The sequence below is a fragment of the Myotis daubentonii genome, chromosome 19 (genome assembly GCF_963259705.1).
Source record: "Myotis daubentonii chromosome 19, mMyoDau2.1, whole genome shotgun sequence".
NCBI lineage: Eukaryota > Metazoa > Chordata > Mammalia > Chiroptera > Vespertilionidae > Myotis > Myotis daubentonii.
In genome coordinates, this window is record NC_081858.1 from 23,957,750 (window position 1) to 23,982,038 (window position 24,289).

At 55.7% G+C, this 24,289-nt stretch overlaps 2 protein-coding genes and 1 pseudogene across 2 annotated transcripts in view; all 3 read right to left on the minus strand.

Annotated features, from left to right (window-relative positions):
* The window catches only part of TPST2 (tyrosylprotein sulfotransferase 2), a 34,877-nt gene extending 28,466 nt beyond the window's left edge, over positions 1-6,411 (minus strand). The window contains exon 1 of the mRNA XM_059676981.1: positions 6,286-6,411. The gene's annotated coding sequence lies outside the window, so the exon portion shown is untranslated. The remainder of the gene's footprint in view (positions 1-6,285) is intronic.
* Positions 6,412-8,889: 2,478 nt separating this feature from the next.
* Positions 8,890-21,237, minus strand: CRYBB1 (crystallin beta B1). Its single transcript, XM_059677119.1, is given in 9 exon segments — positions 8,890-9,073; positions 10,295-10,437; positions 13,214-13,329; positions 13,332-13,345; positions 17,242-17,360; positions 19,029-19,093; positions 19,096-19,190; positions 20,992-21,098; positions 21,160-21,237. Coding segments are annotated over 9 exon segments (921 nt in total).
* On the minus strand, positions 12,462-12,561 carry LOC132222334 (U6 spliceosomal RNA; annotated as a pseudogene).
* Positions 21,238-24,289: the final 3,052 nt, after the last annotated feature.

Genomic DNA, 24,289 nt, shown 5'->3' on the forward strand with positions numbered 1-24,289 from the left:
GATGCCGCCACCAGGAGGGACACTCCAGGAAAATGGAGACCTGGTGGCCTCTAAAATCCCGCCCCCCACGGGTCCCTATTCATCAAGGAGGTCCCGAGGGCCTGGCATGAACCAGGCCCGGTGCCAGGCGCTGGGGACACACAGGGACTGCAGATGCCAGTGGAGGTGGCACTCAGTGGGCATCTGTGCGGTGATGGATCGACGGGTGACTCCAGGGGGTGGCTAGCCTCTGGGGTTGGGTGGACCTGGGTTCAAATCCTGTGCTGTCCCACCAGGCCCGTGTGACCCCCAGAAAGTGTCTCTGAGTTTCAGTTTCCAGGAAAGGGGATGGCCTCCCTGGTACCCTGTGAGGTGAGGCCGGCTCCTGGCAGCTGAGCGGACGTGCTGGGATGCAGGCGCACTCGCCAGTCCTCACAGAGGGACTGAGGCAGCCCGGGCTATCTCACTATCTCACTATCTCACTGCGGGTTAGTTGGGGCCTGAAGCCATTAAGGAGGGACCCTGGGCCCAGAGCCAGGGACTCCTCATCAGGAAGTGTGGAACGGGACAGCTTCTGGTGTTAAAAGCCTGGAGGGTTTTGAGTGGCAGAAAAGGCAGCAGGAGGCCCGAGAGCCCTGATGTCCTAGAAACAGAGCTGGTTGCAAAAACGCTGTTGGAAAAGCAATGGAAGTACTTGTTCAGGTGACACCCGGCAGGTCTGTGGTGCCTTCAGAGCCCTGAAGACTGCGCTGGGCCAGAGGGCCCTGAGGGTCGGGCAGGGCACCCATGGGACGAGGGGCCTAGTGGGGACTGCGGGGACCAGGAGAGCCCAGGCCATCTGAGCGGCAGCCTCAGGCCACTCCAGTTTGGCCCAAGCTCCGGAGTTTCCAAGAGAAGTGAGAAATTGGAATTATTCTCCACAAATATTTGACTGTTGGCTCGATTGAAGATAAAACACCCTGGGTGCCAACTAAAAGCCACCCTACCCTGTGGGTTGAAGCCATCGACGGGCAGTCTCTGTTACAGCCCAACACACCGCTTGCACAGTGGGGGAAACTGAGTCTCAAAGAGGGGAAGCTGCTTTCCCAGTGCAGCACAGCGATTTGGAAGGAGTTGGGACTCAGGTGCCTGAAAGCTCTTACCCACACCCGACTGCCCATGAGTGTGGGAAGCGGGAGGGAGGAAACTACACTCACAAGCCAAGAGTCTGTTTGTTCTGTCCGCCCAGGGAAGAGTGAGGACAAAGGGGCCGGGATGAGCATTTATTATTAATATAATTCAATAATTTTGTAACATAATATGTGATAATAATTATGTAATAAATAGAGGCCCGATGCACGAAATTCGTGCAAGAGTAGGCCTTCCTTCCCCTGGCTGCCGGCTCCGGCTTCCATCTGGCACCCAGACCCAGGCTTCCCTTGCAGCCCCGGCTTCGTCCGGAAGGTCGTCCGGTCTAATTAGCATATTATCCTTTTATTATTATAGATAACTGACATTTCCGAGTGCTTTCTATGCGCTGGGCAGTAAGATAGGGTATCGACAGGGGGTAAGATGGTAATTAAGAACTAGACTTTGGTTTTCAGTCCTATCTCTCCCACTTCCTAGCTGGGTGGCTTTGTGCAAATTACTTCACCTCTCTGTGCCTCAGCCCGTTCATCTCACAGGGCTGCTGGGAGACCTAAATGAGTTAAAGAACATAAAATGCATTTTTAATTACTGCCTTTGACAGCTGGCTCCCCAAGGGATGGGCACGCTCAGGAGTCCAAGCAGCCTGTCTGAACCGCGGCCCCACATTTTGCCTGGTGGCAGGGTGGGTGCTTACCCGCCTCCCCTCCTGTCCAGCAAGCCAGGAGCTGGGTCCTATTTGCGCCTTTGCTGCAGATAAGAGAACTGACGTAGGGAAGGTGGCCAATGGCCCCAGGCACCCAAACCCTAAGCAGAGCAGCAGGAGTCTAATGCAGACCCCGCCTTGGAGAGGAGCATGCTACCCCCGAGCCGCCTTCTGGCCACAGCAGTCTGGGTCCAAAGTCTGGCTGATTCAAGAACTCACTTGGCAGGGGCTGGATACCCTCCCGTGCTGCCTGCCATCTGAGCACACAGGATAACATGAGGCTCCTCCCCAGGCGACAGCCCCAGCCGCTCCCCAGGGCACATGGGCACTGCCCTGTACGCTCCTGCCCTGCAATTTGTGGGGCTTGGCCCAGCTCTAGGCCACAGCCCCGGGTGAAGGATACCCGAGAAGGGGCATGTCAGGAGGCAGGGGCATGTCTGGAATGTCCTGAGACAGGGCAGATGTGTTCACAGAGGGCAAGGGGCCTTGCAGGCGGTAGGAAGAGGTGGAGAGCAGAGGGTGGAGAGCGGGGGGACCGGGAGCGGGGGCTACCCAGACAAGCTTCCACAATGCCACATGGCCAATCCCAGCCACCAAGCCACACTTGGGCTTTCAGATCACCAATACCAACCACATGTGACCTGCCACTCATCCTACAAATTGATCCATAAAGTCACAGAGACAACGCCCTATGACAGCCTACTGACCGCAAGGTGCTGCTGCCTCCGTCCTGGCTGAGTGCACGCCCATTCCCCAGCAGGGCACACTGGGGTCCAGAGAGGGGCAGCCCCCTGCCTCGCCTCCCAACCCTGTTTCCATCCCCAGGCTGCCTTCTTCGTGCACAGCAGGATTTAAAAAGCTCAAGGACGGGAAAGTGCGCACAAATGAGTAAAAGCAGAGGAGGCTGGAGAGAGCCGCCAGAAGGCCTGGTCTCAGGTGTCTCCCTAAGGCCACTCCCGTGGCCACAGGGGTTTCCCCGGCACAGTGAGCATGGGGGGCCAGGGTGGGGCACGGGCAGGACCAGCTTCCCTTCTGAGGCCAAGGGACAGGCCTTGCAGTCTAGGAAACCCAAGGGTCTCCCTGGCCTCTATGGACCCTCAGCTGTCAAGGGGACCCCTCCCCCGCTGGCCTGGAGTATGAGGGTCCAAGCAGTTTACACCTGTCCTTCATCCCACCCACAGGTTCCCGGCAGGCTCTACCAGGTCCTGTGCAGGGCGGGTGCTGCGAGCACCCTGGCTCCCGGCTGCCTCCCCTTGTCCCCTTGTCCCGTGCAGGGCCCGGTCGAATACCCTCAGCACGTACGTTACAGGAGGAGCACACACGCCTTGGGCCAAGGCTTGACCTGCTTCCCTAAGTGACGGTCCCAGAGATGCTACTGGGGACCTGCAGGCCACTCCTCAGTCTGCTAACGAGACGCTTAATTTCATGCATATTAGGAAATAATTCCTACCTAGCACATCAAAGCTAGTTATTTCAAAGATCAGAACTGCTTAGGAGAAGACTTCAATTTATACGTGATGATCAGAACCCTCGTGCGCTGCTGGTGGGAATGGAAGATGGCGCAGCTGCTCTGGAAGAGCCTGGCAGTTCCCGCAAAGGTCAAACAAAGAATTACCACGTGACCCAGCAATTCCACTCCCACGGATATACCCTAGAGAACTGAAAACATATGTCCTTACAAAGGCTTACACATGAACGTTCATAGCAGCATTATTCGTAATAGCCAAAAAGCGGAATTAACCCAACTAACTTCGTTAATTGACACATGATACGTAAAGTGTGGTACAGCCATACAATGGAGTATCATTCAGCTATAAAAAGTAATGAAATACTAAAAGAAAGGGAAGGACTGATTGTACATGGATGAACCAGTTACAAAAGGCTATGCAATGCATGATTCCACTTACATGGAATGTCCAGCACAGGCAGATACATAGAGACAGAAAGTAGATGTGTGGTTGCCAGGGGCTGGGGAAGGAGGGATTGAGGAGTGGCTGCTGAGTGGTGAAAATGTTCTAGATTTAGATGCAAATGTTCTAGAATTAGAGGGAATGTTCTAGAATTAGATGAAACGTTCTAGAATCAGATGATTTGTTCTAGGGTTAGATGGTTGCACAACTCTGAATATCCCAAAAGCCACTGGATTGAATAGTTCAAACGGGGGGGTGGGGGGGGATTATATGGTCTATGAATTAAGTCTCAATAAAGCTGCTATAAAACAAATAACATGAGGTTTAAAAAAAGACAAAGTGATGTAAACATATTAAGTAAATAATAGCTCCCTGGGGTCGTGATGGGGTAAAATGGTTAATATAGGAAGCCAATATTACAGTCGTGGAAACTGAGGCTGGGTGAGGAAGAATGACCTGCCCAGGCCACATCACTACTGAACCAGAGTGCGCCACTCCTAAGTCTGGCCAAATCCAGAAGCTTGGCCCAAGCACCAGGCAAGCCGGCTGGAATGGGAGGCCATGAGATGGGGTGCGCAAGAGGTGTCCACAGCCCAGGGTGGGGGACAGACCTGCAAGGAGGTTGGGGAGGTAAAGGCCCAGCTACCTCTGTGGGGTTCAAAACAGGAAGCACCCCCCAAAGCCAGGGGAGTGCCAGAGAACGCTCCCACGAGGGGATGCTACCCGAAAAAGCGGCCAGCCCCGTGAAGACCTGAAGTCAGGAGGTCTGAGGGGGAGTTTAAGCCCTCGCTGGGGGAACTAGGGTCATGGATGCGTGACCTCTCTGAGCCTCAGTTTCCCCATCTGTAAAAGGGGGAGGAGCGAGGTGACAGGCGCAGTGCTTTTGAAGGATTGCTGAGTCACACGGTTCTCCCCCTTCCTCCCCTTTGAGTGGGAAAGCCCAGGCTGACCTCCATCCCACAGGGTCATAAAGGCTCAGACGTTCACAGAATAGCAGCCTGAGGGCCCTGTTGACCCAGCAGGAGCCTGCAGGCAGTTCCAGAGCTGCAGCCGGTTCTGACAGGTTGTCTCCGCCTTCCTGGTTGCTACCTATTTTAGCATATACCTTGGCTGTGGCCAATGCACCATAAAGTACCCGCCGCACCCATCACTCTTAGCTGCTGGCGCCCCAGAGAAATGGTAGTTTTTATAACCCGTATACTTCACCACTGGGCCTCTCAAGTTCGTCTTCCTCAGTCCAAGCCCAGCTAACACGTATCCTCGTTCATGCTCTCACAGCCACCCCTCCATGGGAGCTGAGGCATGGAGGAGGGTGCCTGGTTTAGATGCTGCTCTTTAAACAGTCTTAGGTCTCCGTGTAGTTTTACCTCTAACTCCTTTGCGGGTTGATTTCCAGATCCAATAAGGTTAGAAGAGGGGCTTGAACCCCTTTTGGGAGGAGCATGGGGCAGAAGGGGGCTCCCTTAGCCACGTGTCTACACGGGCACATGCTCAGCTCAGCTCAGCTCAGCGGGATGTGCAGCAGCCAAAGCCCACCCTGCGGGCTGTGACTCCTGCGAACCCGGCTGACTCGGAGCACCGAGGCCCGGCACACACTTTCAAGTGACATACTGCATGCTTCCTGGTGCCTGCAGCTGGCGGAATGGTGCCCCCACCCCACCTTCCAAGGTATGCTTATCGTATGTTTCCACCTGTCAGGCTGTGAACTACACTGGGACGGGTATCTGTCTTGCTGATTCACTGATGTGTATCCCAAGCGCACTGAGGAGTACCAGCACGTGGCACATGCTCAATAGCTATGTTTTGACTGACCGCAAAAACATTTAAAAAATGACTCTGCCAGGTCCGGGGTGCCCAGCCTCGGCGCCCCTGCCCCCTTGCTCTTGCTACCACTTCTAGCCCCAAGCTTTGTGGGGCGTCCTCCGTCCAGCTCATACTGGGAGGGAGAGGTGGCCGGGCGGTGGGATCCTCCGGCCACATTTCGCCCCCTCCTCCCGTGGGACCCCAAGTTCAGGAGGGTTTCCCCTGCCCCGAGCTCTCGGCGCACCCCTCTCCAGCCCGCGATTTCCGCCTCCCAATGCCTCCACTTGTGATTCGCCCGGTAACTCCCACGGCGGCTGCAAGCAAACTTCCACGCGCCCCCCGAGCGTCCCGGCGCCCGCCTGGGGCTCCCCGCGCGCCGGGGAGGGGCCGGGGTCTCGGGCGGCGGTGACACGCCGCGTCCCCCCAACTCCCCGCCACACACACACACACACACACACACACACACACACACACACACACACGGAGAGCCTCCCGGGTGCAGAGTCCGAAGCGGGAAGCGCGGGAATGGGGCCGGGCCCCTGCCGTACCCGGCGGAAAGCGCTCGGAACGCCCGCCGGGTGGGGATCCTCCCACCGCCCGCCCGCGCTGCCTCCCGGGCTGCTCTGAGCCCCGGAACGCCGGCAGCTTCGCCGGGCCCGGGAGGAAACCGCGAGGGCGGAAGGCCCCCCGGAGCCGACCCGCAGGCCACCCCTTGCCGGAGGCGGCCGCCCAGGCCCCCCGCGCCACCCCAGGGCCACCTACCGTGCGGAGCGCGGCGAAACGGCCCGCGCGACCAGCGAGCGACTCCCGGCTCGCCAGCCGCCCCGGCCGGGGAGGGAAGGAGGGAGACACCCGCGCGGGGGCGGGGCCGCGGCGCCGTGACGTTGCTCGGGGGCGGGACCTTGGAAGGCCCCGCCCACGGCTCTGCTCCCGACCACGCGGTGGGGGCGTGGCCCGGGCGCTGATGCCCCGCCCACATACACACACACACCCGGAAGCCCTGCTCTGATGCTGGTTTACCCCCAGGACCCGCGCTCACCACGTTCCCTCCTCAGGCAGCTGCACTTTAGAGAGGATCCCTGCCGTCTCTAAGCAGCGAGTGCAATGATCGCCAAGAAGTGGTGTAAAAAGAAAAGTGGCCTAGACCCCGGCCACTTTAATGCAGTAGTGCATTTACGCTACTGTTAGTATAAAGCAAAGGAAAAAGAGGGAGGGAGTATTCATTCATCTGTGTTCAAATATGCCCGTGGTTCCTAAGGAGGGGGCGATTTTGCCCTTCTCCCCGCATCCCCGGGGACACTCGGCAATGTCGGAAGGCATTTTTGGTTGTCATTATTGGGAGGGGGGTTGTCATGCTGGCATCCAGTGGATAGAGGTCTGGGACGCTGCTGAGTGTCCTCCGAGGAACAGGACAATAAACAGTGTCTGCCCTGCTCAAGGTGCTGGGCCCGACAAAATGGAATCCCTGCCTTCATGGAGCCCGCTGTTACTGTCTCCAGTGGATAGAACAAGATTATATAGTGTTTATTGTGCACATATTAGAGGTCTTGTATGACTAACCGCATGGGAGCCCTGCTGTTTTGTAATGTCCCTTGGTGGGTGGAGGAATAGCGATCAAGAGGTCTTGAATGAGGCATTTCCTGGGCACCCTGTGCTAGGCACGGGAGTCAGCAGGTCACAGGAGGACTCGGGCCCTGTGTCCAGGTGGGGGAAGCTGACCCTCCAATAAGCATTGGGGAGCTGGGAACAGGGGGTGCGAACCTGGTCCAGGACGGGAGGGTCAGGGGTGTTTATACTGTGTCGTTACACTGAGGCCTGAAACAGAGATGCGGGTTCATGGAAGAGTGTGCCAGGCACAGGGATCCACAGGTGCAAAGGTCCTTCTAGGGGCTTTGCATAAACTGAAGCGTGGTCAGGATGTGGGGGGAGGGAGGAGAGGAGGTCAGAGGAGTCTGCCCGGGTTGGTGCTGCAGGACTTCGCCGGCTGTAGGAAGAAATCAGGACTTCATCTTGCAGCGATGGACAGACACACAACCACCAAGCTATGGCTTCCTGTTTCAATAAGCTTCGCCTGGCTCCACCCCAAGCACTCTGACCTCCGTGCCTTTGCTCGTGGTGCTGCAGGGGCGCCAGGCACAATTGTGCAAGCTGGGCACAGACAGCACAGGGTGTCCCATGCACGCTGTAGACATTACAGATTTATACCAATCGTTTCTGGGCAGGTGGCGGTCAACGGTCTTGAGGAAAAGGCATCTTTTTAATCATTAGCAGGGACCCAGCTGTTTGCTTTGCCTGGAATGTCCTCCCCCTCCCCCTCCCCCTCCCCCTTCTCCATTAAACAAGCTCCTGCTCCATCCTTTAAGGCCTCCTTCACACATCCCCTCCTCCAGGAAGATAACCATGGCAACAACTCCCCAGGCTTCCTGCAGGGATTAAAGGTTAATGCGATCAATCAAGGATAACTGACGATACGGGAGTCAATATTGCCTGGTGCCCATTTCCAAAAAAGCGAGGACTAGAGCATTTGCAGTAGGTGGAATTTGGACCCCAGGATTAAAGAACACTGAAGCAGATACAAGAAAATAATGCTCTTTTCGGTCTTCTTCGATAAAACCAGGGAGAAAAATCTCAGTTTGGTGCCAGCGTGTCTTTCCTACCTCTGACACTTGTCACTCACCCTGTCCAAGAGCAGATGGCAGGTTCCCAGCCTCCGCAGGCTGTGGTGTCTGCTGAGAATTCTCTACCTGGCCTTCTTTCAGTTGTCTTTATTTATGAAATTGCTTTCTATCTATGGCATATGATGCTGATTTTCCACTTCCTATGGCGATGCAAAGTCTTATTTACAAATCAATGCATTTGAGTGCAAAATAGTAAGTCTATTTAAACAAAAATAGTAAGTAAATAACAAAGCAGGTGGTACGTATAGAGTGCAAAAAAAAATATATCATGAGGCTGGTGTGTGAAGGAATAGAGTTTGCAAACACAGATATGTTTAGGAGCTCAGCTCTGGAGCCAGACTGGGTTCAGTTCTCCACTCGCTAGCTGTGTGGCCTGGGGCAGGTCGCTTTCCCTCTCTGAGCCTCCATTTCCTGACTTGTTAAACGGGAGTAATTATAATACTGGCCTCCTAGAGTAGTTCAAAAGTTATGCCAAGAGAACATGAGTGGAGAGCTTCGCAGTGCTTGCTGTTTCTATGATGAAGACCGAGAAAGTCACAAGCCAGCAGTGATGGGGGACCTCGAGACACACACCTGTTCGCAGACCCGGCAGACATTTTGGCTTTAGGACCTTTAATTTGCATGAGAAAGATGGAGAGCTGGAGCTTGAGGAACGGGTGAGAGGAGGAAGAAAAAATGGAGTGTGGACTCACTTGGGGGGCTGCGCAGCCAGGACAGGGAAGCAGCCCTCGTGATGCCACTGCCTGTCCCGAAGGCGGCGCACAGCCTGCATCTGAGGTTGGAAGGCTCACCATTCATTCCAGTGCCGGAAGTCAACAGGCTCCAGGAGGTACTGGTCCCTGCGGTAGCCGGGATACTGATACCCTACCCAGCTGGGAGGGAAGCAAGAAGGACAGTGTAGAGATGGCAGCCTCGCTGCCAGCATCCAGCCCCCTGGCTGGACCAGCCAGGTCTTCATGTGTCCTTGCAGTCTCCTCTAGTGTCCTTGCACTCTAGAGAGGGGGGAGGGTCACCTTGCAAAGTCTGGCTTAAGTTCTAGCCTCCTCAGATAAGCCTCTGACCTCTCCTCCCCTCCAGCACACACCCCCAGAAGCCGTCCTTCCTCCTCTGACCTCCCGTCTGGACCACCTCTGAGTTAGTATTGTTGGACATCATCTCGCAGATGTACGGAGTCTCCCTGCTAGGCTGAGCGAGCCTCCTGAAGACAGGCACCGAGACTTCCTAACCTCTGCCTCCCCACTGTGCCCAGCACAGCGTCTGGCTCCCCGGCACTGCCTGGTACATTTCTGATGGCTTAAATGCAAGATGCAGGCTTCAGGGAAGAAGAAAGGAACAAGAAAAAAAGGCCAGGGCCCTGATGGTATTACAGGAGCTCAGCGAGAGCTTGTGGTGGAGAGGTGGAAGCCTTACATTTGCCTGGAGGAGACGAGTGGCGTCTGGCTTGGTTGTTTGCAGACAAGAGATGGATAAAATGACCCCCTTTGGGCATCCAGCCCTCCCCCTTTTTTTTTCCAGACATGGGACCACGGGGCTCAGTTTTGAACATTTCAAATCCTGGGAGTTCAGAGCAGAAAAAGCCTTTTTTATATCTGGGAGTTTGGTGTACCCATTGTAGAGATAGCAACACTGAGATGCAGAGAGGGGTATGGGGCTCACCGAAGTTTCACAGCATATCAGCGACAGTCAAGGCCCTTTCGTGACACAATCTCGTCTCTCAGAAGCCATTCTGCTCATTTCCCAGAGGCTCCGGATTTCTCTGAATATTCTCTTCCCTAGACCCAACCAGGCTCATCTATCCGCATCAACTCTGCCCCCCTTACTTAATCATTCTTTCAATCCCAATATGGGTTTTAGCGCCCCTATTCTCTCATCTTTCAGCTTTTTAGGCTCAATTGTCAGGTTTGTTTACACTGACATGTCATTCATCAAAGAATGACTCCATTTTGCAGAGGAAGAGAGCTCGGTGGGTGGAATTCCAGCCACCAGCCCTGCAAGAACTGGGGAGGGGCTGTGGCCATTCCTCTGCATCTGATGTTAGATCCTTTAAGGGGCACAGACTCCGCAGGCTGAGGGCCTGGCGGGAGGACACTTACGTTCCACTGGACACCCTCGCACTGCCCACGCAGCCACGGAGGCCATGGACCCAGAGACGGGGCACGTTGTCCTCCTGGATCTCCACGGTGTTGCCCTTGAAGTTGGCGCCTTCAAACAGGCCGATCTTGTGCTCCTGGGAGTCCTGGGGAAGGAGAGACTGAGTCAGGCATGGGAAGTATGAACAAAGCAAAGAGAAGTAACGCCCCTGTGAAAACAGGCTATCGGCCTCTACTTCCTGGAGCTGTCATGAGGATCTAATGAGTTAATCCATAGAGAGCAATTAGCATGATGCCTAGCATACACTCAAAAATTTTCATTCATTGCTTTTAGGATGCAGAGGCTCAGAGATGTTGGTCCTTGATTAATGTCACACAGCCAGTGAGGGGCAGAACCTTTCAAAGAAGCATTTTATTTCTCCCATCCCATTTGGCACCCCGCTCCCCTCCACAGCCTCTGCCCTAGCCACACTGGCCAATTTTTAAAAAATATTTCTTTTTATTGATTTCAGAGAGGAAGGGAGAGGAAGAGGGAGAGAAAAACATCAACAATGAGAGAGAATCATTGATCAGCTGCCTTCTGCATGCCCCCTACTGGGGATTGAGCCCACAACCTGGGCATGTGCCCTTGACCAGAATCGAACCCAGGAGCCTTCAGTCCTCAGGCTGATGCTCTATCCACTGAGCCAAACCAGCTAGGGCTGGCCAATTTTTGGTTCCTTGTTGACACCCCGTCTTCCTCGCTTCAGGGTCTTTGCACTCACTGTACCCTGGAAGGCTGCTCCACCACCCTTCACATGGCTGCCTCAGTTCCCATCCTCCGGGAGCTGTCTTTCCTGATCACCCCTGACCACTCCTTCCCCCCGACATCAGAGCCCCAGTTCCTGTCTTCCGCTCTCCTAGCACACTGCACACTCCCTGTGCAGCACGGACCACAACGGTTTGCCAGAATAGATTGATTTCCATGATTAGGTTTCAATAACTGCCTCCTACAAGGTCAGGGACCTTGCCTGTCCCGTGCAGAGTTGCACCCAGAGCTTACCACAGAGCCTAGCAGAAACAGATCAACCGATAGTGTTCAAAGCGTGAGTCTTGGAAGATGGTTGGGTTAGACACCCTTCTAACTGCCCAGGGGAGGAGGCTGAAAAGGCGTCGGGGAACCCAGCGGGGAGGGAGCTGGAGCTGTCCAGGGGTGAAATAAAGGTGGCCCACAGCGAGATGGAGGCAGAGATAGGGGACAGATGAAACCAGACCAGAGGCTCTGAGCCCTGGCTGCACAGTCTACCTGGGGGCGTGAATCACACAGTCTGCGCCCAGCTCCAGAGGCTCATATATCATTGGTCTGGGGAGGGGTCCAGGCATTGGGGTTTTTCCCCAATAATATATTTGATTTAAGGAAATACAGCCGCAAGATTATCATCTCAATTTGTAACCAAGATAACGATGTGAGTGAGGTAGTTTACATTCTTATTTTGCGCCTTTTTTTTTTAAACGATGTATTCAAAATCCGGTGTGTAATGTTGCTACACTCACAGCACATGTCCAAACGGACTAGTCCAAATTCAAGTTCCACAGCCACATGTGGCTACTGTATTGAATAGCAAAGCTGGAGAAGCTACCGGAAATGCCCAGGCTGATGGCTCTTCCAACAAGCTCCATGGACAGGGATTACCATTCTACCTGCAGTGATAGAAAGATAAATCTATGAATTCTTTCAAAGGGCCCATTATAAAGGCTGATCGCTCAGCCTCAAATTCTGAGAAAAACATTGGGAATGGCCTGGTTGGATCACCCTATGAAGATACATCCTTTGGTGCCTAAACCGCCGACTGTTGGTACCTGCTGCCTCAAGTGGACATGCACAAAAATTCTTCCGGAAAATTCCCATCCAGGAAGGCCAAGGTTGGTTACCATGGGAATCTGACCCTGGCGAGTGAAGATGGGGTTGGTTCATGAGTCCTAGTGAACACACTTTGGGGAAACGGAATTGCTAAGGGAAAACTCCACCTGTCTTGGCTTTGAATCTTCTGGAAGGCATACTCCTTGGTCTATTGTACAAAGGGGCTGACTTGGCAGGTTGTCTTATCGTTGGGAAGCTCCGGGGGTCTTTCCACAACACCCCTCTTCTCAGACATGCACAGGTTCCAACCCGCATGGTAGATGCTTGAGTGGACACTGGGATTGTCTTTCCTGTCTTTCCCTTCGCAGGGGCCATGCTAATCGTCTCTGTGTCGTTTCAGTTTTTGTGTATGTGCTGCCGAAGCGAGCACCACACTGGGATTTCCAAAGCTCTCCGGGAGGGTCTGCTGTGCAGCCGGGAATTAGAAACATTCTGCAGATAGAATCCGGGAAGGCGCTGGGGTTTCTAGCTCCAACCACTGGGACGTGGAGTCCATTCTTTTTTTCTTTTTCTTTTCTTTTTTGTAAAAAAATATATTTGTATTGATTTCAGAGAGGAAGGGAGAGGGAGAGAAATAGAAACATCAATAATGAGAGGGAATCATTTGATCGGCTGCCTCCTGCACGCCCCCTACTGGTGATCGAGCCTGCAACCCAGCCATGTGCCCTTGACCCGAATCAAACCTGGGACCCTTCAGTCCGCAGGTTGACGCTCTATCCACTGAGCGACACCAGCCAGGGCTGGAGTCCATGCTTGATAGCAGCAGGGAAGGAAATAGATGGGTTTGATGTTTCGCATGTGCCCAGGGCTCCCACCGGGAGCTGGACACATCAGAGACACCTTATGAATCGGTGAGAACAAGAGCCACTGTGCTTGGACGACTCCGAGGTCGCCACGCTTCCCTGCCCGCCATTCCCTCCGTGTTTTCCTTGCTCACCCCCATTTCCTCGAACGCTATCAGGTCTCGAACTCGCCCCGGCCCTCCCCACGGATCCTCCTGGCCACACCCAGGAGCCACTCACCATCCTGATGGGTCGGAAGGACATGAGCTGGTCGCTGCGGTAGCTGCTGGGCCAGGTGTCCCAGTGCGGGTACTGGCCCTTCTCCAGGACAAACATCTCCCCTTGGAAGTCGGATGCTCAAAGGTGACCCAGCTAGATGGGAGGGAAACAGGGAGGCAGCAAGGAGAGGCATTGTTAGCAGAGCCCCTCCCCCCTCTCCCCCCCCCCCCCCCCCCCGCAAGGCAGCCCCCAGGCCGGTGGTTTCATTCTGGTCTCTGCCACTTACTGGCTGTGTGACCACAGGTAAGGGACTCCACCTCTCTGAGCCTTCGTTTTCTCATCAGATACACCTGTTTTCCTGGAGCTGGTGAGGGCTTAAATGAGACAGTGTGTGTGATGAAGTGAGCAAAAATTCCTCCAGATGCAGGATTCACATCTGATTTAAGGGCTAGGCATAGAACAACACAGAACAAGGCACGTTCTTTGAAACCTGATAACAGCTAGGAGAAAGCCTCTGTTGGGTGTCCATGTGCCTTTAACAGAATCTCTTCTCGTAACAAAGGAAGAACAGGCCACCAGCGTGGAGCCTTGAGCAGGCAACAGCACAATGCTCTGCTCTGTGCTCGCTGGGTTAATTTTTTATGGATACATTTCAGCAAGTGATACCAGCTTCCCATCTGCCAAAGTGATGCAAAGGTTCTTTGAAAATATATTTATTTCAGCTGAAAGGGCCATTTACAATGAAATATATAAAATAAAAGTTGTCCTCCAGGCAAGGGGGAAATGGATCCAGGGGACTGATCATACGTTTGGTAAAGACTGGCCTGGCCTACGGAAGACGCTCCGTGATGGGAATGTGGGCCGTAGGAGGGAAATGATAATATTACCCACCTCTCAGGGACCTGTGAGAATTAAACTTGAGCGTGCATATGAAGGTGTTCAGTCCTCAACGAGGACGAAGGAACCATAAGCTTGAAGTCAAGTGGGGGCTTTGCTGCCTGCCCCCCACAGCCTGATGAAGGATGGGAAGTGAGGTTGTGTTAGAAGGACTAGGGTTTCTGGGGGGTGGGGGTGGGATGATCCCCATTTTGTTGGTGAGAAGGCTGAGGCTAAGGGACCCCTCGACCTTTGCTCTAGATGTGTGTTATCAGGAACAAAAGGGGGCACTGGCATTCATGGCATCTCCCTGGGGGCTGCTGGGACCTTCCTCTACCCAGAAGGAGATGGGGAGATGGGGTGGAGGGCTGGGCCACCACCATGGACTGGATCAGAACGCGTCCCAGGAGCCTCAGGTCTTGTCTGAGGGATGAGCCAACTTATAAGGGAGTGACAGAATTGAAGGTACAGACAGATCCTCCCAGAATAGAGCTGAGTCTGCCTCAGTCCTGCCTGGCCTGGAGTAGATAAGGATGGATGGATGGATGGATGGAGGGATGGATGGATGGATGGATGGATGGATGGATGGATGGATTGTTGGATAGATGGATGGATGAATTGATGGATGGATTTTTGGATAGATGGATGGATGAATTGATGGATGGATGGATGGATGGATGGATGGATGGATGGATGGATGGATGGATGAATTGGTGGATGGATGAATTGATGGACGGATGGATAGATGGATGGATGGATGGATGGATGGATGGATGGATGGATGGATGAATTGGTGGATGGTTGGATGAACTGATTGATGGATGGGTGGGTGGATGGATGGATGGATGAATTGGTGGATGGATGGATGAATTGATTGATGGATGGGTGGATGGATGGATGGATGGATGGATGGATGGATGGATGGATGGATTGGTGGATGGATGGATGGATGGATGGATGGATGGATGGATGGTTGGATAGATGGATGGATGAACTGATGGTTGAAATTGATGGTAAATGAATGGATGGATAAGTGGGTGGGTGGTGGATGAATAGAGGGGTAGATGGCTGGGTCTATGGATGAGGGTATTGATGGCTGGCTGAATGATGGAGAATGGATGGATGGAAGGAGGGGTAAGCAGATGGATGAATAAATAGATGGAGGATAAATGGATGGAGACGGACGGATGGGTGGGTGGAAAAGGGGTCCTTGGAAGGTGGTGCCATGTAGGAGTTAAGAGTATAAACTGGAAACAGAGAGGCCTGAGCTCTAATCCCAGCTCCTCCTTTCTTTTCTGCTCGTGAAGCCTCGGTAAGAGAGGAAATGACTGCATCTGCCTTGTCAGGATGTTATGAGGGTCTAAAAAAGGAACGCCCAGGACACAGAGGAGGCACAGTAAATAATAGATGTTATAATTGAAGGGGGGGCTGCTGGGGGTCCGAGCTGAGGGAAAGGCAGACACTGATGTGGCCTGGCCATGCTGCCCCTCACCCTCCAAACCCCCTCTCGTCTTCCGAATGCCCAGGGGGGAACTGTTACAGGAGTGAGGCATTTTAGATGTGTATCTCAGTGCTTTTCTCATCTCCCGTGCTCATTGGAGCCTTAGGGTCAAAGAGAGAGGTAGGGCAGGAATCTTCCATTTACAGATGTGGAAACTGAGGCTCAGAGGGGTCAGGTCCCCTATTTAAGGTCACACGATGGTGTTAGGTGGCAGGTTGAAGTCACCTGGGTTTCAGGCAGGTATGTCCCTGTGCTGGGCCACACCTCCCCTCCCCTTCCCCTGCCAACCTCGTCCTCTCCATCCTTTTCCCACCATCATTTCCCCACAACCTGCTGGTCCTGACACAGACCAAGTGCCCTGGGTCACAGGTTCTTATCCCTCCCCACCAGGCACAGCCCCAGGACACACACCGAAGACCGGAATTCCCGCTGCATCTTTGTTTGAGGAGAAATACTTTGGGTTTGAGTCACTGGCATTGAAAAAAGCCTAAAAGCCCCAGCTGGCCACATCCGGCTGCTTCTGCTCCCAGCTGGGCTTTGGGATGGGGTGGGGCTGAGGCTGTGTTGACCACACTGCTGGTGGGGGTGGTGCATGGCATAGAAAGCCCATACCATCCACTGGGGTGACTCAGCTAAACTCGCAGGACGATGAGGAAGGCTAATTAATAATCACCACCGTCCCCTGCTATGTTTGGGCGCCCACCGGGTGCCAGACCCAAGCCGCATCATCTCCTTCAGGGCTCAGAATAGCACAGTGGAGAGTAGTGGGGACTGTTAATCTCCCCATTTCAGAGATGAGAACACTGAGGCTTGGAGCTTGAACAAGGTCTGGGGGAGCTGGGATTCGAACCCAGGCCTGTCTGAGCTCAAAGCCCATCTCTGCTCTTTGTACTGCCAAGAGCCTCAGGATGCTGGGCATACAGGCTCACCCTACCCCCTGGGGGTTGGCTTTCGGGCTGGGAAGACAAGCAGCGAGCGAAGGTCATGTGCCCTGACGCCAGTCCACATGGGTTGGCGCTGGTGCAGCCACTATGTCCGAGGGACAAGTCTTCCTGCTTCATATTGGGGGCGGGGGGTGGTCATTATGGCTAAGAGAAGCCCAGAGAGTCAGGGCAGGCCGTGGAGCAGGGGATACAAAGTATGTGGATGGAATTGATCAACTAGAGTTGACCCCAAGCTCTGCCACTTGCCAGTAGGTAACTTTGGCCGAGGGACTTACTCCTTCTGAGCCTCGGCTTGCCCATCTGTCAAATGGGCACAAGAATAGTCTCTCCCTCATGTAGCATTGTAGGATCACCTAGGTGAAGCCCTCAGTCTGTGCCTGGCACCTAGAGGGTGCCCAGCAGGTACAGTTATTCTATAGCTGCTTGATGCCAGGAGGGGAGGCAGCTGGTAGACACTGGCTCTTGGGTCTCCTACCCTCAGGGGCGGGCAGGCTCCGTCTCTAGTAGAAGCAGCCTTTCTCTGGAGCCCAGAATCATGACTGGGTGTCAATGTGACGTTATGATAATCCTATCACCTCTCTCAGCCTCCGTTTCCTCATCTGTAAAATGGGTTGGCAATGAGGACTAGGAATACTACTGGATGTGTCTTGCTAGCCTGCTGGCAGGCGCAGAGCAGGTGCTCGAGACGTGGCAGCTACAAGAGTGTCCCTCCCCTGCCTGCCACTCGCGGTCCAGAGGTGGCGATGAGGCTGCGCACTCGGTCAAAGCCGCGGTCTCCCAGGTTCAAGCACTGCCCGGAGAATTCCACCCGGTGGCCCTGGAAGTTCTCCTGCTCAAGGACCACCAGCTGGAGGAGAGAAGCCCCCAGCCCGGGGCGGGGGTGGGGTGGGGCTGAGTGAGTGGGGAGGAGAATCATGAAGTTCCCATAGACGTGGAAGCAGGCCCCAAGCAGGTCTCATGGGAGTGTGGCCGGAGCCCAGGTCTGTGAAATGACTCGGCCGTCCCTCCTCCCACCACCGTTAGCAGCTGAGGGTCCTCCTTCAAGGCCTTTATCTGTGTTGTCCCTTCCGTCTGAAACGCCCTCTCCACCGCACACCCCCATCCCGGAGCTCACGTTCCCTGTCCTGTTTCAGGCTCAGACGTCACCTCCTCCTCCGGGAAGCCCTCCTGGATGCCCTCCCCTTAGGTGGGCTTGGCTAGGTGGCCCCTCACTGTGCTCCCTCCATCAGTGGTACCAGGAACACACGATACAATGACACTGCTCCCCACGTCTCTCTCTATGCACCGTCTCCCTCTTTCCTCAACCCCACCTCCCACCCCCAAAGTCCAAGGGTATCTCCAGGGCAAGATCTGGTTGGTCCATTTCTGTATCTCCAGCTCCAGCCGGCACCTGCCACAGAGCTGATGCCCAGGAAACATGGGCCCGTCTCCCTGGCATAACGTAGGGGGGCCCGGAAGCAGGCCCCCCGCCATGTGAACGCCGGCGCCTCCCCTCCCCTCACTCAGCCCCCAGTTTTGTTTATTATCCACTTGTTGCCCCAAGTGGGCCATTCCCTTGAACACAGACAAGTGTCTTTTTTCTCGGAGCCTCAGTTTCCCCAGTTGTAAAGGGAGGAGGCTCTCGTACCCTTGACTTAGCACTTGTCCACCCGAAAGAAATTCCCGTGGCAGGATACCCAGATAAGAACAGCCTATCCATGCTGCTTCCCGGAGGAGAGCTAGCAGCCCCCCGGATGGTCCCCGGGAGTGACGGCCACACTGAATGACACCCGGCGGCCAAACCAACGGCCGCAGCAACGTACAGCCATACGGACGGCTGTCCAGGAACCTCAGAGTGAGCGCAAAGCAGAGAGAAAACCCCAGAATGAACACGTATGGCCTATTTCTGTGAGTGACCGGCACATAACCATCAATAAATGTTTTAAAGGAATAACGCCTCAAAATACACCAAGAAGCGAGCAAGCACAGGGCGGACAGGGACCTGAGGAGGGCAGGAGGGCAGTGGGCTGGCTCCCGGGAGACATGGCAGAGTTAGCGGATGTTTACCAGGTCCCGGCTTTCAAGACGGGTGGTGGGTGTGTAGGTGTGTGTGTTTAAAAATGAAATAAAAATGTACGACTTGGTAAGTCACTGCGGTAAAAGCCGGCCATGCGCAGACCACATGAGAGGGTGGCATGGACCAGGCACCAAGGTGGTGAACCCCTTCTGTGCACCTGAAATCGAAACCAAACCCGACCAACCCCCAGGGGACCGGTGCCTGCCCGGCTGCCTGGGACCCTTTTCAGGAGGGTCTGAGGCCGTCCCGTGGCCCTAGAGAACCTCCGGGGACAGGGGTTCCCGCTGCCGGGCCAGCCCACGTGTCCCCTTGTTTGGTTTCTTGCTTTCACCAACGCTAGACACGTGCTTGTGTAGGTCAGAGACTGGAGGAGGAGGGGAAGAGGGGGGCGGGGGGCGGGGTGTTAGAAGCACGGGGTGGAGACCAGAAACCCCAGACGCCTCAGCCCCAGGTCCTTACCCGGTAGCTCCCAGGGGCCAGGTGCCCCACTTTGGCGGTGGGCATGGGCACGGATGCTGGGGCCGGGGCGGGGCCCCCTTCCCCTTGCTCTCGGGCACTGGGTTCCCCGCAGCTGCTATGGAGGCACAGGCCGGCTGAGACGTGGCTCCCACCTGCCAACGCCTGTAAAGAAACCTCTGGCCTTGGTGAATGCCGGGCGGGCACCCCCAAGCCGCCTCCCCACTCTCCTACCCCCCGCCCCATGTTTTCAGGCTGCTTTCAAGTCATTTCTGCCTTTTCTCTTTCTAAGATGTGAGCCTGAACGGGTTCTGCCCTGACCTCCCGCCCCAGGCAAGGCTGTCCTGACTGGGCACCTCGCACCCCTGATATGCCTCCTCCAGGCCGCAAATGGGGCCGGTCCCTCCACCAGCGGTGCCTTTCCTTCTACCCCGATCTCCCCGACACCTGTGGGTTTTCGCACTTTTCACACTTCTTGGCGTGTGCAGCTTCAAGCTGCCTCACCAGGTGAGTAACAGGAAGCCACACTGGGGAGGCCTGCAGCTCTGCCAGGCTCTGCGTATGTGGTAATGAGCTCATCTGTTCTTCCCCCGCCCTCCCCACCCCGCTCCTCCCCCTCCCCCCCAGCAGGTGCTATCTTTCCCCCTCTGAGCACTCTGAGGCCCAGAGAGGGAAGGGGACCGGCCCAAGCCCACACAGCCGCGACATGGTGGGACTCCCGTTGGGGCTCAAGCACATGGATCCAGCAACAGGGTTACGAAATGCTTGGCTGTTTTCTTAACCTGATGTATTCTCCCCTCCGTCCCCAGCACGCGGCTAAGAATGGATGACTGCACGTTCCTGCCTCCCTTCCCAGGCAAACTGCGGCCTCAGGCATTCTCTGGGAATGAGTGTGTGGGTGCAGGCTGGGGCCTGGGACGGGGGAAGAGGGAGGCCCCCGGAGGGGAGGGTGTCTTTAGTGCCTGCGGGGTTCTAAAAGGAGGCTTGTGGTGCGGAGGCGGTGGGTGGAGAGCGCTCTGGTCAATTGCAGCGGTTCCTTGCTGTTTTGGGGTCATGAGTTTTGACAAATGCCTTGTCCTTGTCCCCCGGGGGGGGGGGAGAGCGCCCCCCTTTAATTTTAGAGACAATGTCCAGGGATATGAGGACAGCCTGACAACATAGATTGAGACCCTGGGGTCCAGTGGGCTGCAGACCGCCCCGTACCCCACCCCACGCCTCTCTGGGGTACGCTGCCCGCCGTGGGCAGGCCAGACATCTGGGCCACATCTGTGGCTTCCGGGCTCCGGCCTGCTCCCCTGTGTCATCTGTGAATCAATAGTCGCCAGGCTGGGAGTTGGACTCATTCCTCCCTGGAGATACATTCCTGTCCACTTCCTACCTCACTGTCCCCGGGTCCCTCCCCTCTGGGTTCTTGCTTCCTTTGTGTCTGTGCCTAAGCCCTCTGTTCTCTATTACTGCATTTTCTTCTCTCTCTCTCCTCCTCCCTCCCGCTCTCCTCTTCCCGTAATTGCTCTGTGTCTCTCCTAGGACTGCTCTCTCTGCCTCCCTGCCTCTGGGCCTCCTCTCGCTTCTCCCCTTCAGCTCTCAGCAGGGGGGTGGGTTCCCTCGTACCTGGGGACCTGCTACTTCCTGCTGCAGGACAGGCAGCTGGGTGGTGGGTGCTGCGGGCCCCTCGGGGCAGACCCCCCATTTTATAGCCTGACAGACAGCGGGCCTATGGTCTGGGGCACAAAGAGGGAGCTGGCTCAGCAGGCCCCGGGCACTGAGCTGGGGCCCCAGGCTGCAACCTCGCCTGGGTGACTGCGGAGAGAAGCACTTTCCATTGTGAGCCCAGCAGGCGGGCAGAACCCCGATCGGCAGGGGTGTCACCTGGTCCTATACTGATGCCCCGCCCGGTGGGCCCCCTGCTGGCTGCCAATCCTCAGGCAGGGAAAAGGGGAGCCCCTGGAAGGTGGGAGCCCAGGACCTGAATCCTGGCTCAGCCACGAGGTGCCCTGTGGCTTTCAGCGGGTCTCTGGTCTCTGGAACCTCTGTGACCACAGCGACAAGCAGGCACAGTGTCCCTGCTGGATGCTGAACAGGAAAGAAGGTGATGATGACACAGGGGATGGGAGATGCCTTGTAAGGCGGATACGGGTACAAGAGCCACAGCCCCCTCACCGAGTGCTTGCTGGGTGCTAAGCGCAGCCCCAAACGCCTTTCCCCGCGCCATCTTGGTCAATGCTCAGGACACCGCACCTTACTTGGTACTTTCATTATACCCATTTCACAGATGAGCAAGGCGAGGGCACAGAGGGGGCAGAACCAGGAAGCAGCCCAGGCAGGGGGGCCTGCAGGCTTCATTCTCATGATGTCTGACCTGGGCCCTGGCTTGATTTCCTGCTTCTAGACAGAGGGCGACTGAGGGGGCGGGGGGAGTGGTCCCTGTGCTCAGTGGGTTGAATATTTATTTATTTTTTAAAAATATGTTTTTATTGATTTTAGAGAGAGAGGAAGGGAGAGGGATAGAGAGATGGGAACATCGATAAGAGAGAGACATCTGTTGGCTGCCTCTTATACACCCTCTACTGGGGATCGAGTTGAAACCCAGCCATGTGCCCTGACCAGGAATTGAACCAGCGACCTCTTGGTTCATGGGACAATGCTCAACCCACTGAGCCACACCAGCTGGACAGTGGGATGAATACTTGAAGCCCGGGTCCTGTCCCTCAGCTCACACTGACCCCAGGTTCCTCCCCTCACTTTTTTATGATCTGCCTGTAGGCTCTCTCTCCCCCACATTCGGCTCCAGGGACAGAGCCGGCGGCCAGGAATCTGCCTGCTCATCATGGAGCTTCCTCGGGGAGACCTCAGCTCCACCACACCGTGCTCACCCCTGGGTCCCGGCACCCAGCACAGGGCCTGGCACAGGGTGGGTCTTTGATCTCTTTGGGGGGGGGGGGCTAAATGGTCCCAGTGGATCATAATGGAAGGTGGGGTACAGGGGGAGGTAGGGAAACCGAGATGGGGAGAAGAAAGGGGGACACTGATCGGAAGAAGTGGAGAAGGACAGAGAAAGATGCTGGAGACAGAAATACAGCGGGGGTGGGGGCGATAGTGAAGGAGAGAGGGGGTAGAGACAGGGTGACGGATGCAATAGAGCAGCAGGGTCAGGACAATGGGACAGATACCAGAAGTCGTAGCGTCCGCTTCCCTCATTTCACAGATGGAGAAACCAAAGCCACGGAGAACAAGTGACTTCAACAAGGTGGCCTGGTGTGACTCACAGAGGAGCTGCTGAGCCAGGCCAGCCTGCCGTCTTGCCCCCAGCCCCATGTGGGCCTCGGGGAGAGGGGCTTTCCCGGGGTCTTGCCCCCCCTGCAGAGGCCCCGGGACCCACATTCCCCTTGGAGCCCAGCTCTGCCTTGAGATCACTGTGGCCTTGGGCCCGCTCCCCGCACCCCTCTGTCCCAGGTGCTTCCTCCGTCTTTCATCCTGGGCCAAGGCCTGGGAGGCAGGCAGGAACCACAGGATAGAACAGCCATTGGAACGGGGCCAAGACACATGGGTGGTGGGGGCCACCCACAGCTTTGGGCTTCAAGGCCAGGCTGCCTGGCACGGTTCCCTGTCTCCCGTGGCGATGGGGCTGCCTGCCAGAGGGTGGGTGCAGAGGTGGGGGGTGGCTCCCCATGCACGGGCCTCCATCCTGAGCACTTTCCTGACGGGGGTCCTGGAATCCGCACTGCGATGCCGGGGTCTCTGGGATCCGTCCTGTTTGCAGGCGGGGAAACCGAGGCAGCTCGCTCTCCCCCTCTGTCAGCCTCTTTGCATGTCTCTTTAACTCCTGGACCAAAGCTCTTAAAACCATGCACTTCCGGTTTTCTATGAGTAACGACATCATCACGATCATGTCGATTGTTCGCAGTGATGAGGATGACAATGATGATGGAGGTGCAGAGCACTTCAATTGCGGTTCATGTGTCTATTTCACGTTTCTCCTCACTATACCGTTATCTCTTAGGCGAAACCAAGTTACTTTGTTGCACCCATTTTACACACGAGGAAACTGAGGCTCAGAGGGATTAAGGAACACGCTCAAGGTTTCCCAGCCAGCAAGAGTGGGATGAAAGCCAGGGAGCCTGGCTGCGGAGGCTGCGTTCTCGGCCTTTTATCTTTAAGGCCACCCTTCACCCGAGTCACACACTTGATGGGGCTGCTTTTAATGGAACCCTCCCAGGGGGACACATGTTGCCACTTTGTAGGCCAGGGGCTGAGGTCAGACACCCACCAGGTCACCCAGCTGTTCAGAGGCAGGACTGGATTCACCCAGGGTGGGCTGGTCCCTGCCATGCTCTTCCCGGCGCTGTGACAGGCCCCTTTTAGGTCACATCAGAGTGTGGGAAGAAGGTGAACAAAGCAAATTCTACCAACCCTGGCTATTGGGCAGGTGCGCTACGGTTTGCAAAGCGTGTTTGCACCCACCAGCTCCTTCATCCTGCCCGCAGAGCCACCTGAACTTCTCTCTGGGCTTTGTGGACCCTGGAGGCCCTGGCCCAGCCCACCTTTCCTGCCTGGCTGCCGTTGCTCCCATTCAGGGTCCCTGAGCTCCAGCCCAATCGGGCTACCTGCTCTTTCTCACACACTGGCTTAGAAAAGTATTTTCTTCCATCTCACTTTGTACACATCCTCCTCACCCTTCAGAGTCTCGTTTCAATGCCGCCTCCAACAGGAAGCCTGCCCTGATTGCCCCTTCTGCAAGAGGAAGGGAGAAAGGTATGGGCATTTGTTGAATGCGTATTCTGTGGCAGGCATGTGGCATCACATCACAACACCCCGGTGATGTAGTTTATTCGTGTCCTGTTTTATAGTCAGAAACGGAGGAGAAATGACCTGCTGCAGGTCACATGGGTAGGAAGGACCAGGTTTTTGGACTCCTTGTCCAGTGCTCATTCTCCTGCTCCAATCAGGGGTCCTATGGTGCCGATGAAGGCTGGCCTTCCTCCTCGTGCCTTCTTTGTGGCTGATCCCTGAGGGAGGCCACCTGCCCCTCTCCCTCTCAGCCAGGGCTGCCTTTTGTGCTTGCTGCTCCCTTGCTGAGTCGGGGCCTCGTGTCCCGGAGGCCCTCTCCCCTCCCTGCCGATAAGAGCCCGACCTCGGCTGGTCCCAGGCCTGGCGTGCTCTGTGGGTCCGTCTCGGTAAGTCCCAGGCCCGGAGAAGAAGTGGCGTTCGAGCTCTGAGTGAGTATCCTGGGAGGAAGGGGAGGCCAGGTCCTCAATCCGGGGGCA